This window comes from Pseudopipra pipra, chromosome 16, assembly GCF_036250125.1.
Source record: "Pseudopipra pipra isolate bDixPip1 chromosome 16, bDixPip1.hap1, whole genome shotgun sequence".
NCBI lineage: Eukaryota > Metazoa > Chordata > Aves > Passeriformes > Pipridae > Pseudopipra > Pseudopipra pipra.
The window spans coordinates 13824038-13841279 of NC_087564.1; the positions used below are offsets into that span (position 1 = coordinate 13824038).

The window sequence follows — 17242 nt, forward strand, 5'->3', positions numbered from 1 at the left end:
TCACAGTGGAATTCATTTCAATATAGGTAAAAACTGACCTGAATTCTGAGTTGCTGCTGGATGTTTTATTCTACTTGAGTGCAACCAGTGGTCCAAGGGAGGTGATACCAAAACATGATTCACAAATACCTTGTATCTGATGGAATGCTGCCATACATTATGGTGAAGTATCCCACCTCCAACTGATGAAAGTCAGTTCTGTTCACCTGAACATACAAGTTTTTTACCTGGATAAGATGTGTTATGTTCCCATTATCTCCGGTCTCTTAACATTTTCACAAGGACATCAATGGATGTATTTGGCAAAATAAACCACTTGGACTTAAATAAAACATTTGGCTCCTGGATGGAGAGTTTAAAGACCTTTTGCTGCCAGATTTAAACTTCCACCTCTGAGGTGTTGTACCAGTTGATAAAGTTGCTCTCATTCCTGCATGGTCATCTGTGATGCCTCCTTGTTTCTCCAGGCTGATAGCCTTGATTTTAAATGAAAAGTGAAACATATTTTCATTCCTCTCTTGTGTTGCAGTTGCTTAGAATTTTGTATGTGAAGAGGTAGGAGGAGATTGGACTTTAAAGGAAGGACAGCCTGTTGTCAGCATAGAAGATATAAAAGCAAAGAAACACGTTACATTCCAAGATGTCTTTTCATTCTTAAATTGCTTTGCCTGTGATCCCCAAATAGGTATTTTGAATTCCTGAAAGAGGAATCTAGATTGATCAAATTTCATAAAATGACACTGTGATTCTTTTAAATTTACTTTGGTTCTTCTCTACGAGAGAAAATATTATATTTCTACTGAATGCATATTTTATTTTTCCAGGGTAATCAATTCTGTATGTGTATTAAGCTTAAACTGAAGTTGAGTGATTTCATCCCCCTGTACCTTCCTGAGAGAAGGGTGTTGGTAGTGTTAGGAAAAGAAGATGCTGGAAAGTAGGAGTAGCAGCCTTTTTGGAGGAGCCTCCTGAAAGAGATGTTCATTGTAGGAATGTGGGGCATCATGGCAGAGTTTGCAGTGGATTCATCTGAAACATCTGGGCATAGTTTTTAGGTTGGTATTTCCCAAACTTTTTATGAATTTGAGGCGTTTTTGTTAGTTTTGTGATCCCAAACACAAGCAGAAATGGTGACATTTGTTCCATGTGCATTCTCACACTTCACTGTCGTAGTGTTTTTTGCAGAATTTTCTGGCCAGGTGATTCAGTTTGGGATAGAACTTCATGACAATGCAGTTTAAATAAATAAAAAAAAGTTTTAGCCTGTTGGTAACAGTGAGATCCCCCAATCCTTTGATTGGAGAAGTTTTGTGTGGATTTTTGTCCTTTTGGTGTGGTGTAACTTAGTGCAAAGGAATTGTTCTTGGAAGACTTTCTGTCAGTAAGACAGTCCCTTCACTGGCTCCTCCATTCTTCTTCACCTCAAGATGACCAAAATAAAAAAGTTGAAGTGTATTTCAAGGGAAAAGAAATCAAATTATACTAGTCTGACACAATTAACTTGCAGGCTTTCCTGGTGGACTCTTTTCCTGAGCAGCCACTTTCTGGCTTTCGTGAGAAACTCCTGCCCTTCCTTCGTGCTGTGACCAGGCCTGTGTGGCCGCCTTGTCACTGGTGCTTGAGGTAATTTGTCCAAACCCCACTGCAGTCATTAAAAAGACATTCCAAGTGTTGGCATATATACAACTGTATTGTTCCCATAAGTGTGCTGGAGAGAGGATATTTCCTCAAGAGCCCTTAATCAGGCGCGGGACAATTACGGCTTTGACTGCGCCGGTGTTTCTGTTAAACCTTGTGGTTCTTAGCACCAGAAATTCCTCCTGCTCTGAACAAATGGTTTGTGGAAGGAGGTCTCTTGCTGGTTTTGGTCTTGACATCTCTACTTCATTGCTCATGCATGTAAATCCAGAAAGAAAAGGAAAAGGAATCCTCGGAGCACAGCCCTGCCTGTGTGTTCTGATTGAAACTATTAGTGCTCACAGCGTATTTATTTACTATTCTGCCAGCCCTGTTCTATTATTTGGAGGGGAGGGAGCTGTTTGTAGGCTCTTTTAAAAAAATGCATGGAGAATAATATTTGATTCTGTGTTTTAAGACCAGTACTTTGGAGTTTCAGCAAGTTTTTTGTAGAAAACTGTGCAGAACTGGTAATGCAATAGATAATGGAGTAAATGTTGTAGAACTGTAATACTCTGTAGCTTGTGATATATCACCCCCTCAGTTGCATAGTGTTTCTTTACTGATCTCCACCACAGCTCAGTGTTGTCTCCTTTTGGGATATTCTGCTAAAGGAGTTAATATTAAGTCCTCTGGGTATCAAGGTGAAAATTCTGGTGTTGGAACATTACACAAGATAATGAAAATCCTGGTTTTGTGACTTTACATGAGATATTGTAAACAGTTTTATGCTCTTCCCTAAACTGAGTGTGGTCCAAACAGGCAAAACAAAAGAATGAAACACATAAGCAAGGTGAAAAACCTGTTTAAAATCATTGTTATTTATTGCATAATACGAGAATTAGCAAGTGATTTGACATAATCGTTAAAAAAGTGATTTTGAAAGAGGAGAAGGAGGGGAAAAAAAAAGGTTGCATGGGAGTAAAGGAGAGAGGGGTAGCAAGTTGTGAGGGGGTGGAGGCTGTGAAGGATGGAGGAGATGGGGTTACAAAGGAACTTTACCAAACCTCACCACGAGCACTGTCCCATAACAGGGCAGCACAGGGACTTCACCTGTGTTTGCCTGCTGAGATCCACAGCAGAATTCCTGCTGCTTGGAATGTGCTTTGGCTTATTTAGCACTTCAGAGCAATTCAGTGCTGTTTCTTGCAGGCCACCTAATGTGGTAATGGTTTCCTGTGTTTAAAACAAATTTCCACTGTAGTGAGATTATTTTAATAATGCTGTTTATCTAGGAATAAGAGGAATGTGGAAGCAAAGTAAATGGAGGCTGTACACTTGGGGGAGAATGGGGATGTGTTTCTCAGCTGTTTGCTGGTGCAGATTGTATTGTAGTAGCTGGCTAAGGATTTGTTAGTGCCCACCGGTTGTTTGTTGGTTTTTGTTTTTTTAATTGTGGCTTTTTTCCGTATCTCTGTAGTGAAAATCAGCATTTTGCTGTGATTGGTTTTTGCACTTATTTCTTCCATGATGTGTGTTGGAGCAAAATGACATTTCTCGGTTAGGTGATTTATTTTGTTTCTTAACTTTCTTTTGTTTAGGGTGGTGTAAGAAAAGTATTTTTAATGTTGGTCATTGTTCATTTGTCCATTCTAAAAGGGTGAGTGAAACGAGAAATTAGAGAGAAGTAACCTGTGGAATGAACTATTCTGGAAAACCATTCCCCTGGACAAGTGTCTTTGAGTTTTCAGTGCTGTCTTGTGTTTGAGCCTTCATTTGGATTTTAAATAGTTGCTTTCTAGTTATTCTAATGGCTTTAAAGAGAAATTACTGAAGTTTTAGGATAAGACAGCTCAAACTTGCATATCAAATCTTCCATTACTAGTTCTGCATGTTGTGGTTCAGTCACTGTCGTGATGGCTCTTGGTTACTTACATGTTTGAAAGGTAAACTGTGAATTACAAACAACTTGAAGGCAGATGATGCTTTGTTGTCCTGCACAGTTTTCTTGCTGTGCCAGAAGCAACTGAATAACTCGTAACAAAACTGGAAAAATGTCTGGGGTTTTCTCTCCTTTTTTTTTTCTCCACCCCCCCTTTCCAGATTCTAAGGTACAGATTTTTCTCTTTTTGTGGACTGCTTAGAAGAAAGAATGCCTGACTTGGAAGCCTGCTTTAAAATGCCTTCTGGTTTATGAACTCACATCTTTTTCCCTCCTCCCCGACTTCCCTTCTGTTTTGCAGCCATAGACCTTTTGTATGGGGGTATATACTGCTTTATGTGTCAAGATTACATATACGACAAAGACATGGAACAAATTGCCAAAGAAGAACAACGAAAAGCTTGGAAATTACAAGGTTTGGTTTTCCTGCCTGAATTTCTTGTTTCTGTTTTTAATCATACCTGTCCCTCCCATTTGTCAGTGGCAAAAAAACAGTAAGGGGAAGAAAGAGCTCTTCAGAGATAGTAGTGCAGGCCTTGGGAGAGAGATGTTAGATGTTACTTTCCAGGAGTCAGACTGTGGGTTTAACATGTGCACCACACCTAATTGTAGCAAAAATACCTTTATTTTTAATTGCAAAAAAAAATAATAATAAAATTCTAACATTAATCCTGCAAAACTTGCATAAAATCAAGAGTCAGATCTGTATTAGGTAGCAAATGTAACAGTCTGCTCCTTTAGGCTTATTTACGTGATACAGGCAATAAATCTGTTCCCCTCACATGAAATGCCACCCTTGTGTGTGATTTTTTTTTTTTAATTTTTTTTTTTTAATAGAACTTGCCAGCTTTACTTACACACCTGTGCTTTCATGGTACACGCACAGTGTCTATGTAGAAGTATTTACACACAAATATATGTACACACATTTGTTTTATTCAGTTTGCTTTCCCTAATTTTTTCTTTTTTAGCCTTCACCCCAACAGTGGTTTCTCACTACCAGTGTACAATGACAGGTAAGAGGCGTGGGCTGGCGACGCACCTCACTAACAAGCGTCCCTTTGCTGATTATCCTGCCATTTTAGACATGAATCACAGTTAAAAATGCCAGTTTTATCGTGCAAATCATTTTCCTCTTGTTTGGATGTGTTCCAGTGATTGAATAATTGCAGCAGACTTGATTTCATGTGCCCTTTCCTTGGTAGAACTACTACAAAACAAACCTTTTCTCCTTTTTTGTTTGTTTGTTTGTTTGTTTGTTTGTTTGGAAAGGGGGTATCATTTATGCTAAACTGAGTAGTTTGTAAGCATCAGTTCTAAAAGCTTGTCATCTTCCATTTCCAGTGGCCTCTGGGGAGATGTTTTCTTAAAGTGGGAAAGTCTGTATTTGAAGACAGATGACTTCTGTCTGGTGACGTCTCCTACGGAATCCATGGCATCCTGTTTCAATGTGACAGCCTTAGTCAGGGCTGATATGACTTCAAACCATTCTTAACCTCATTTCCAATTTTAAAAATAGCAGCCAACATCGTATTAACGAGAGCTTTCCTGATGGCCTCTCGAAAGATAGCTGCCTTACCTTGCCTCCTACTGCACCTCCCAGTCTGCTGTCTGCTTGTGCCCTGTTTTGAGGGAACTGAGCCAGAGGAAGGGAGAATAGTGAGGCTGCCACTGAGTCCTAGAACAAATACACCTTAAAATGCTTTAGCACAAAGCAGTAGTTTTCAGAGCAAGACAAAATGGAAACATGTTTCTAAACCTTTCATTTAGGCTCAGCATCTCTTCTGGAAACTCCTTCCAACCCTTCAAACTGTTGTAACTGCAACAACATAACACATCTTCACTATGCTATAGAAGAGGAAGCCCCACCAGTTCCTTACTTTTAAATATGCAAATTTAAAGACTTAATTTTTTAGTTATTTTGTCCTTAGCAATTAATATGTTTGTGTCTTCTGGACTGAGATGCAGGCAGTTTGTCCTGCAGTGGCCATCAGCCTGTAGCTTAAATTCCAGGGTAGTTAGAGCTACAAGATTGTTCATCTGGTCATCTTGGACCACAGAGTTGTGCAGAGGAGGTTGAAGAGTCACCAGGAGGAACTGCCAGGCAGGAAACCTCCTCTGTGCAGGTTAACTGACTCATGAATGGCATATTCACATATATACAACATATGTGTATGTTTGTATGTATAAAAATATGTATAAATATGTATAAATATGCACATGGCATCTTCTGGCCCTGCAGAACAAATCTCTGGTGACCAATGAAGACATAAAGTGAAGGAATAGACAACACCACTTTAAATTCCCAGAGTATGCAGTATAGACATTTTTTCTTTAAAGTCATAGCACAGGTTCTTCTGTTTTGTGGCTTTTCACTGTGAAATCATGTGTGTTTCCTCACAAATTTATGTAAGGAATGAGAAAGGGAGACACATGGGAGAGCTAATGGAGAATTATGTCTTGGTTTTTTCCATCTTTCTCCATTGCTTCTACCCATCCCCTCCCTCCCTCATGTTATCTGAAAGATATAAAGAGGGATGGAAACCCTTCTTTCTCCAGATTGAATGTCAAGATGAGTACAAACCCCAAACTCAGTGTCTTGGGTTTATATTTCTACCACAGAGTTAATTTACCTCAGAGCATGTTGCCAAAAGAACTTCAGAAGTTAATCCAGTCTGCAAAAACTGAGATTGTCTTAAAAACTGAAGAGCAAATGCAGTATATTTTCAAATTTCTATCCACAGTACTTGAAGGGTGCTAGTTTATACTTCAGTAGATGCTCACATAACAACATGATGCCTGGAGAAAAAAAACTTTTAAGAAAACCCCCAAATAATCATGAGATTCATTTCATACTCTTGTAGTATTAACTCCCAGTGTGATGAGTTCACGTGTCCGCCTGTAGTTCAGGGTTACATGATGTAACTCTGAACAAGTTGCAACTTGACCATTATTTTTCCTCTGGTATTGAATATTCTCTAATAATGAGGGAGGTGAGAATACACAGAGCCCTTCATTCTAGTTAATGTTTGGGTTTTTGGGAGGGGAAAAGAGGAATTTGCTGAAGTTTAACAAAGTAAACGATGATTACTTGCAAAATTGTGACTTCTATAAACCAGAGCCTTTATTGCCTTTTCCTTTACTCATCCCTATGTCCCTGATGAAGTCTCTGAGAAATGCCAATTTGAGTATTTCACCTAATAAAATAATTCCTTAGATGGAGATTTCACATGCTTACTTTAATCTTTGGCTATTTTATAGCATCATTCTAAAAAGTACTAATTTTCACTTCTCTAACGCTGTTTTTCTTTAATTGTAAATGGTGACCTGTGCATGGTTTGCAAATCTTTGTTTAAGGTAGTTTATATTGGAGTTTTTGGCATGCTTGTGAGTGTTATTAAACCTTTTATTAAACCTTTTTCGGGTTTTTTTGTGTTTTGGTTGTTTTTAATTTTTAAACATCAAACCATTCCTAATAAATGGTTCTGTCTTTTTTCCCAAATTTTCAAGAGTAGTAAAACCTCAGTATTACTTTCAAATTATATAGCTGGAAGAAAACACTTTTTAATTTTTGTATCTGACTTGACTTGTGCTTTTTTCTAATGAAAGGCTTCTGCAAGAATGTTTTCTCTCTGGTTTTGCTCTGTGCCATTAACTGTACATGGTTTTCTGTTTGCTTTCATTTCTTTTTAATTGAACAATACTTGATTCTCCCAGAACCTTTCAGAGTGATCCAGTGTGTCATGTTTAACCTTACTTAGGGTTGCTCTTGTGAAATGCTTTGGTCCCCATCCTCTATAACCATTTAAGCTCTATAATTATATATATATATATAAATATATATGAATAGTCCCGCTGACATATGTGGACCTACTGCATGGCTAAAGTTGAGCGCACATGTGTTTCCAGGTATGAATTTTGTTATATTTGATTTAAACCAGGATTTATATATATATCCGAGGGGTTTTTTTTTAAATTTTACCATGAGAGTTCATTGCAACATCACGTGATCCTGATTGTGTTTGGCCGTGTTTTAACTATGGAGAACCCAAACACAAGAGTTTACAGCTGCCCAGTGCAACTGCTGGTACTAACAAGGTGTTGAAAGTTATTTCCATAAATTCCTAAGGGAGCATTTTGAATCTGGTTGCTGAAGGCATCAAATACCAAACCTGTTGGAAGCCAATGTTGTGTCCTGTGTGACCTGTCCATATGTGCGTCTCCAAAGGGTCTCCCTTTTGCCTCTGCAAACCTACAGTGTGTTCAAAGCTTTGCAGCTCTGTCATCTCATCAGTCTCTCAGTCATTCCCTGCCTTTTTTGTTTTCCTGGGTGTGTGGCATGATGCTGAACCTTGGATAAAGGAAAGGGACTGCATGATTCTGGTATTTTCCCTTATGCTCCTTGAATAATCTGTTATTGAATCAAATAAAGTGAGAGACGGGTGCATTTGTGTAAATAAGAATTCTCTAGTCCTCAAGAATCCAAAAATGAGACCTTCTCTTAGTAGAAGCTGGAGGGTCAGTAGTAACTATGAATTGAACATTTTTGGGAGGGTAGCTTCTGACAAGCATAGCAATTTCTGAAAATGAAGATCAAAGAGCTATTAAAATTTAATGTATATTATGCAGAATGTGTAAGCCTCCAGCTATATTTTTCTACTCTCCTTCTTTTCATATATATGATTTATAATTTATTTTCTGTAGCACAGCACTGTTTCTGCTCCATGCACTGTGTGAAAAATAACTCTTAATTGACTTTAATCCTCAGTTTTAGAATAGATTGCTTGTCATCTTATTATTCTTTATTTTCAATGCCAAGATGCCTTTGTGACTCAGAATAATTGACCTTGCATGGTAATTTCTGTGCTACATAAAATGCTGCAGCAGTACTTGGCTGGTCAGCACGTGAGTCTTCACTGTTGTGTTTTTCTTGTATCAGGTTTACACTGAACACAATTCTCTGCTTATTTCAAATCTGTTCTCTGGGCTGCTTACCTGACTCATTTCTACTGCACTTTCCTTTGAACAAAAACAATGTATTGGAAATACAGTGTTGATGTTTAAAGAGAGTAATGACAGATTTTTAGCTGCAGTTCATGAGAAAGAGTAGTTTAATATTTGGAGAGTTTTGGCTGGTTGGTGGAGGGAGGGTGGTGTCTAAACCTGCTACTAATTGCATTTTTAGGAGATGCCATATGTCAGTAAAGCGAATCTCAAGAATTAAAACTTGATAATGTGCAATCTTACATTAATGGTATAAGGAGAGGTCATACTCTAATGGTATATCCTAACACATGTAGTAACTGTTTAGTGTATTGAATTAGTAAATTCTGCTGTTCTGTAAAGATAAAGCCTATATCTGTCCATTAAGTTGGGTCAGCTTAGATTTATTTAATAACTTGTCAGAATTTGGTGATGAGATTTCCTGGTTATCCTGTATCTTCTAAAATCATGTGGTGGTTCTGTCATTTAACCTCCTCTGAGCACAAAGAAATGTATTTTTGAGTAAAAACGAGTTTGTTCTTGTACTGGAATTTCTTTTTAACTGGAAGGAGGATTATAATCCCATAATGGAAAGTTTATTGACCTAGCTATTCTTTATAAGTAAAGAAATGCTCTTTATTTTTTCTTCCTTCATACTTGTTGAAAAACGGGTGATGCCTTTCTGAACCATATTTCTGGGAGGAGGGATAGAAAGCAATGAGTTTCCTGTAGTTGTACATAGATCAAATCTAACCTAATGGACAGCACTTTAAACTTTGTTGAACAGAGTTTTTAATCCTTTTACTAAACAACTCCCTGAAACTTTCTTTTCTTCTGCTTAGGCATTGGAGAGAAGTATTCGACATGGGAGCCGACCAAGCGAGAGTTAGAATTGCTACGACACAACCCCAAGCGGAGAAAAATAACCACAAACTGCACCATAGGTAAGTTCCAGAAATCCTCTCCAGAGCCAAATTTTCAGTCACTGGTATGCTCAAAATTCTGTGCTGTTTTTCCATAAATATTTTTACCCTGACGTAATTGTAGTGGATTTCTGTAAGCTTTAGGATAACAAAATCAGTTTATTTTATACTGCCTTTCTCATGCTGTGGAAGGATATCTTCTCTGTCACGTCAGGTACTGGTGATGATTCAGCTGTGTAACAGCTACAAAACTTAATCTTTTTTTGTTTTACACTGTGCTTGTGAAGAGAAATGACTGATGTTAGCTCAGCCTTCACCAGAGATCCTGTGCAGGGATATGAAGGGAAATCCTGTAGGTAATGTATCCTTAACCATAGCAGCCTGTTGGTAAATCTGGTTTTAGCAGACAGAAGCAGCACAGATGTCTTCCTGCTTCGTGTTCTAAACTCTAAACAGGATTTCTTCAATTGCACATGGACTCTGAAAAGTGATTTGTTCTCCAGTGTGCGTCAAACAGCGGGTTTGAAATGCATCTCAAAGGTTTGATGTTCAGTACTCTGGAGCAAAGAAGTCTCTGAAATGTGGGTGTATCTGCTTATTGCTGGAGAGTATTTGGGTAAAGGCAATGGAAAATTAATAGTTTTCCCAGTTTTTTCCCTGCTACCTTTAAATTGGAGAAGTAGGGGGAGCTAATAAAATTAGCTTCATGACAAGCTCAAAGTAAGATTAACTGACATTTTTCTGTTAAATTCACAGTAATATTTTCATGGTGAAGGTTGAAGATAATGGTTAATGGTACAAGGTTGTTAATGGCACAGGGTTGATCATCATAGACATTGGAAACAGGAAACTGTTTAAAATTTTTTTCCCAATTGTAAAGCTAAGTATTGTTTTATGAAAATACATCACACTTTCAGCACATTTGCATTTGTCAAAATACACTGAACATACCTGCTAAAACTTTCTAATGTCATTTTTCTAATACAGTAAGTCATACTGAATCCAAAGTATGGGTGTATATATTTGGAAAGAATGGACTGAGAAGCATAGAGTAAGTTGAAAATGTGTCAAAAATAGTAATTCTGAAGAAGGAACCTATGCATTTGCAGTACTGGGACAGGGGAGACAGCTGGAAAAACATCTGGACTTTGGAAACTTCAAGCAGCCTAGGAAAAAATGACGAGGCAAAGATTGCTTGCATCATGTTCACATTGGGATCTTGTGTTTTGTGAAAGCCCAATGTGTTTTGTAAAGAATGTCACAAATTACTAAAGATAATAGAACTGCACAGGGGGAGAAGAAGTTTGATAGAATTTTGAAGGTTAACGTGACCTTTGTGAAGAATCGAAGCACATTTCTGTGTTTCTCTTTCCAATCTGAAGGAATGCTCTGCCTGCTCTTGAAGGATTTTAAATTTTTCAGGCTGTTTAAAAAGGGACATGTCTGGTTGCATGAAATCTCATCTGAGGCTGCCTGGGCGGGGGAGCTCCCGGAACACGGGGACAAGGGAATGACTGATCTCTTCACTTCTGCAGGCGTGCTTTTAAGAATTTCTCCTACTGAGCCCTGGAGCTGCCTGTGTGCTGAGATTTAAAAAGAGGGGGGGAAAAAAAAATCAAAGCACCCAGGAGACATAATGCAGTTTTGGGCTGCAGTTAAAAGCAGACGACTTGCTTTCTTTCACAAAACTGCGTTGGGGGTTTAGCTGAAGGAAGAAAAGACCTGCCATTGTCCTTGAGCCTTTTCTCTCCATCTAACCTGCTGCTAAATATAAATCTGATTCAGAGTCTTTTTGCCTTTCCTTCCCTCACGTTGACTTGTCTGTTTGCAGTTTCCTATCAGTGAAGAGCCCTATTTGCAGACTGAAATGCTGCAATTAGCTGGACATTCTCATTTCTCACTTTTTCTAATACTCCATTCTTTTGACATCCAGTTTTTCTCAATTCCACAGCAGATATTAGTGAATCCAGTTTATCTTCAGAGGTAGGTAAATGGCTCAGAGAACAGTCATCGTGTCCAGTTTTATTGGTTCTGAAAATGAAGACGATGTTGATAACCATCTCTGCACATCTGTTGAGCACTTCTGTTTACACAAGAGTCTGTTAAAACATAACCAGCTGCCTTTTATGTGCAAAATGCTCCTTGCAAAGCTGTTTTTAGAGGAAGGCCAGGGGTGTCTGTGGCTTTCTGTCCTACCCCCAGAGATCCACGGATGTCACTTGGGAGGAGGGATGTTTCACTGCTCTGTGATGCCCTGGAGTGGTTTTTGTGCCAACACCTGTTTCAGCATTTGTGTAAGACAAAGTGTATCAGTGTTATAACTAAAATATGCAGCACAGTACTCTGAAACCTGGATGGGTATGGCCTTGAAAGGATGCACATAACTTGCATGTGAAGGACTTGCATATGATTTTGAGCCCTAATAATGAAATACATTAAACGTGATGATATTCATATCCAGAACACGCTTAGGTGGTAAAATATGTTTTGTTGTGGTTGCCTGTTCTATCTATTACTTGCATGACACTCATTTAGGTGGATGTTTTACTCTACAGCTGAACATTCTCGGTACACAGATGGAATTTTTTTAATCCCAGTTTTGTAGCAGTCTCACAGTGCTGCTTAAACAGCTGGATGTGTCTGCTGGTTTTTGAGCTCTTGGAACCTTTATACAGCTGCAGGATCCTTTTGTCTTTCATCAGCACCATGAATTAAAACTGAAGAATACTCAGACATGAGATGAATATCTTATAATGGAGGCTTGAACTGGTAGTTCCTTAGAAAAAAACACTCTGCTAAACTCATAGCTTTTGATTTTTCTACTTGAGGGACAATTTGAAACCCATTGAAGAAGGAACTTCTTGTTCATATCCTCGAAAAAAATGAAACCCCAAACGAAAAACTTAACAGATACCCATAAATTTTGCTTGGTTCTCTTTTAAAATGCCATGTGTTTTCATCTCATAGATGCTTTTCCATCTCGTAGTAGCTTTTTCCAGCTTGTAAAAAGATAGCACAGGTAACTTCCCTTGAATCACTGTTTTACCTTTGAGCAAATTGCTCTTGAAATGAGAACTCACACCAGGCACTGCTGCAGGCTGTGGAAACTGTGCTGATTCCACCTTTTGGGATATGAAGGGCTGTTCCCAATGTTGCTTGTAAGCATCTTCAAAGTGACTTGGAACACACTGTTAACCAAGTGGAAACGTGGAGGTGTCCTACAGGCAAAAAGACACAATGAAAAATCCTTGCAGTGTGGATTTTACATGGGACGTTTCATGTTCTGATGTCCCAACAGACTGGAAATTTTATAGAGCTTCTGTATTTCAAGGCATTCAAGAAGAATGTAGGGTCTACTCTGACCATAAATATGCTCTGTGGTAGCAATGCCAGCCCAAGACATTCTCAGGCCTTGTTCTACTCCAGGCATGACCATGCTGATTTTTTCATGTGCTCCCTCAGCTGTTTTCAGGTGAACCAGATTAGGCTTAAGGGATGGCAAATTGTGGGGAAAGTAGAAATTTCCTAAGTTACTTTACATTGCTCTCAGCAGCAGGACTGAATCCTGTCCTAGACTATTCAATTCATAGAGAGTTTTATCCATAGAAATGCTCGTTTTAATTTTGGATTGAAGCTGATGTTTCAAGCATCCCATAAACACCAAAGCTTTTGTATGGAAAAATTAGATAAAACTTAACAATTGTTAATCTACAATCTAACAGTGTAAAAGAAAAGTCTTATTTCTTCAGTCTCCTCCTGCCTGTGAAGTGGCTGCCCTCAGCAAGGGAGGGAAGCAACCAAGCCCCAAATGCACAAGCAAATCCTTTGTTATAGGGTTGAACTAGAAGTGATACAATATCTTTTGGGAACTATTTTCCAAGCTCATCTTGCTCTGCTGTCATTAATACCCCCAGCAGATCTGTTCTCCTGAGTACATCAAGTATTAGCTTGGGATCAGCTGGTCTCTGATTAGCATATGAAGTGACTTTGTGGCTAAAGATGGGTATATTAACAATGGGGAGAATTAGACTCCCAATGCACGTGGGTAATTAGCAGGAGCCACCTGGGATTCCCATTTGCAGTGTTGCAAAAAGGCAGAAGAGGGGACAGCCTTTCCAGGAGACTGAGCAAATCCTCTTCAGGAGGAGTGATGGGGTGGGGAGAGGTGGCAGAGCCAGAACTGCCTGGGAGTAGCAGGTGGGTTTTGCAGCTGCAATAATGCTGAGCAGCCTGATGGGACAAAGAGCAGCATGAGTGGAATAAATATTGCAGCAGAACTCCTGTGTAAAGGTGGCAAGGGAAGAGGAACAGTGGCCTGGAAGATATTTCTGGTTCTCTAGACAAGCTACCAGGAGCATTTTTGCTTTTCTAACTTGGAGGTGTTGAAGGCTGCATTAGTACTTGGGTGTTTTTGTGAATGTACCAGCTTTTGGGTGTACTTTTTCTACTTGAGTGGTACCTAAGGTAGCTCAAGTGGAAAAGTGGAATGAAAAACAATGGCTTGGTACAGCACTATAGTTTTAGCTGTAGCTTTAAATTTAAATTACTGAGTTGTAAGCAGTAATACTTTGAAATCATGACTGCATGAAGTGCACCTTGAATAGAAATCTGATTTTTGAATTCTTTTAAACTGCTGTGTGAAGAAGGAAAGGAAAACCACCTTTAAGACTATTCAGGTGAATGTTTCTTCTGTGACTGTTTTCTACCTACCTTCATAGTTGGAATGGTTGTCTGGTTGGAAAAGTGTTTCCTAAAAGGTTGAAATAATCAAAAAATGATACCCTTCTATCAGGGAGATCCTTCTGTTCCTGTTTTACCTTGTCATGAGCTCTGACCATTGGGCTGAGTTGTATAATATTTTTCCTAGGTCTAAAATTGATAAACCTGATCATAAAAATAAATTTAAAAAGCCCTTTCCTCCCAAAGCTCCCAGGGAATTCTAAGAAAAATTAGAGGGGTGTGAATATTTTAAGAAATCTGAAACATAAACAGTGATTTCCTCGTGGAGTTTTGTATAGATTTATTTTCAGAAAGTCTTGTTGGACTTTCTAAGCTTAGCTCTTTATCAATATAAAATATAAAGGTTTTTTCTGCAAAAGGCTTTTTGAGAAGAAATTCGAGGTTGGATGTTTCAGTTGCTTTTTTGTGTATTGACTGTCTGAGAGTTTGTCACCTGGTTTTCCAAGGCTGGTGCCAGAAAGCAGTTTGCATTGCTGCAGTAATGTCACTGTGTGTGGTTTATCTCCACAGCCCTTGATTGAGTTATCTGTGATTTAATTGCTCCTGAGTGAGATTAGGGACAACCTGGTTATCAGTGAAGTCCCTGCAGCGTTTTTTTCCTACTTGGAGTGAGCAAACTTTTGTTGTAGAAACTTTTGTTAGAGAAAAGTCAGTCAGGTTACCTTCCCATCTGAAGAGTTTACTAATTAACAGCACTTCCTCAGAATGCCTGACCCCAGGCCAGCTTCACTGAGGAACAAGGGGGGGTTCTACTCTTATTATCTCAATATTTGTTTGAATTTTAGGCCCCCTTTCAGAAAGAACATGAGCTGATGTCACTCAGTGTATGAGTTGTTCTGTTGATGTTTTCATTTCATGTCATGCTTTTGCAGGGACATACTCTTTTTAATGATCACTGAGAGCCAAACTCTAAAAAGCCTTTCTGATGAGAGCAGTGAGAATTTACCATGTTTCACCCTCTCATCCTTCCATCTTGATGCTGTTCTTCAAGCAAAGGAACTGGCACTGCACTGCTCTCTAATACCTGCTGCAGCTGGGGCACTTTCTTCCATTGGGGATGACAGGACAGGTTTTCTCTTCACCCTTTTGTTTGCTTCCCTTTGATTCCAGCTGTGTGGTCCCAGCCTCTCCTGGGCACTCAGGCTGGTTGCAGAGTCTGCTCAGTCTCTATACTTGGCAGAAAACATGGTGCTTTTTTTTTTTGGTGATTTTGCAAGAGCTGCCTTCTCCTGTGTTACTGCACTCAACAAAGGTTCTGACACGTGTGCAAAGCTGGCTTAAAGTAGTAAGGCTTAAAATTAGAGTAAGCCAGAAAGTTGATCTTAAACACAAACCAAACTTTTCAGGCTTTTAGCATCCCGTGTGAAGAAGGTAAATTCTTTCAGAAGCTGAAACTTGCAGGGCATGTATTTCAGCTTGTAAAGATTAGTGAAAGAAGGATTCAGATTCCCTTAAGAAAGAACTTTTTCCCCAGGGGTTTAGTCCTGCTGTCAAGTTAAAATACCCAAACAAGTTGAAGTATAAACCAGTTAACAGCTTTTCTCCAGGGGGTATCAGGCATTAGTAGTGGGATAGCTTGGAAAATAAAATTATATATTCAAGGAAATCACAGCTACTTCTAGCCCTGGTTAGGCTTCATGGTATATTAGGGTTGATCTTCTTGCAGTACCATCTGGATTGTTGGAGAAACCACCAGAGTAACTTCTGTAGATCAGGAGTGTTCTTAGCAGCTCTTACAAATATGATGCTTTGAGATTGTGGGGTTATTCTTTTTCAGCATCTGTGTACAGAATAAATCCTTTGCCTTGATTCCTGTAAAAAATAACAAAATACCAAAGCGGTTTTGAGAAGTTACCTGGAAGCTTGAGATTGGTGGTAGGTTGGCACTGGAACTGCTTTTGCAGTGATACATTAAATGTGTTCTGGAAGAGATTTTCGGGTTCAGGGTCTGCTTGATGGTTTAATTTGTATGGCTCTATGTGGAATAAGTTTAGTTTAAAACAGAATAGCAAGCTGAGTAGAACCTCTACTGTCTGAGGAGGAGTGGGTTTTCATACAATTTTAGAATTCTTAAAAAAAAAAAATAAAAATTTTTGACTGTAAAGTTTGTTTGGCATGATTTGTTAGTGGGGAAATAAGACCAAAGAGAGATACCAAAATATAGGCCTGTGTGTAGCTGCAGTAATATGAAATATTGCAGATGAAGAAATATTGACATAAGCATCAAAGTTTGTGAAGCTGGAATTCCAATCTCCAGGGATATTTACCTCAGCTAAACCCCCTGCAGACTGTACAAAGTAAAAACTAGTTGTATACGAAGTAAGCAGATTGCAGTTGAATTTTTCTGTGATCCTGGAAATTTGCCATCCCTATTACTTGCATAGAAAATACTTTAATTTTGTAACTCTAGGTGGCTCTTGGGGATTGGAGGCAGAGGAAGACACGCTGTGTGAGTTTGCACAATGTGAAATTCCTTAGAAGACGAGGTTCTTGATCCAGGGCTTGGATCACGTTCCAGACTTCTAATTCAAACCTGATTTTCCTCCTCTGGACTTCTAAGAAGTGGATCCATGGTTGTTACTGAACCAGACACATCTTTTTTATTTTACAGACTGTGTTTCAATTTGACTTCCCTAAATTGTGTTCTGCATTTCTTCAGGTGAAATTTCATCACTTGGATCCAGTTGGATAAAAGCACCAAAAAAAAAAAGGCCCTTTTTTTCCTCGTAGATGCTGATTTCATGTCTAAAATGTTTGCTGACTCAATTATTTGATTTACCTCTTTCTCCAGTGGTAATTTTTTTCCTGTGCTGTGCTTTCTTCACTAAGTCATTATATAACTTTCAGTATGCAGTGAGAAAAGTGGCCTTTTAATGGAAAATGCAGTTGGTGTCAGTGACTTGTGTCAGCTTCTGCTTGAACAGGTTTTTATGGAAATGGGAGTTTTTTTATCAAGGAAAACCCAACAGCAAGAGCCAGAATTTGATTCTGGGCCTCTGAGCAAAATACCTTATTTAGATTTTGGTTGTTTCAAACC

At 38.8% G+C, this 17242-nt stretch overlaps 1 protein-coding gene across 3 annotated transcripts in view; it reads left to right on the plus strand.

Moving 5' to 3' along the window:
• Nucleotides 1-17242, plus strand: part of USP22 (ubiquitin specific peptidase 22) — a 95246-nt gene that overhangs the window by 41371 nt on the left and 36633 nt on the right. For 2 of the 3 annotated variants that reach the window (XM_064673266.1, XM_064673268.1), the window contains exons 3-5: nt 3861-3974; nt 4531-4575; nt 9385-9486. In XM_064673266.1, the coding sequence (XP_064529336.1) occupies nt 3861-3974; nt 4531-4575; nt 9385-9486 (261 nt within the window). The remainder of the gene's footprint in view (nt 1-3860; nt 3975-4530; nt 4576-9384; nt 9487-17242) is intronic. The other variant, XM_064673267.1, reaches the window with a different exon arrangement.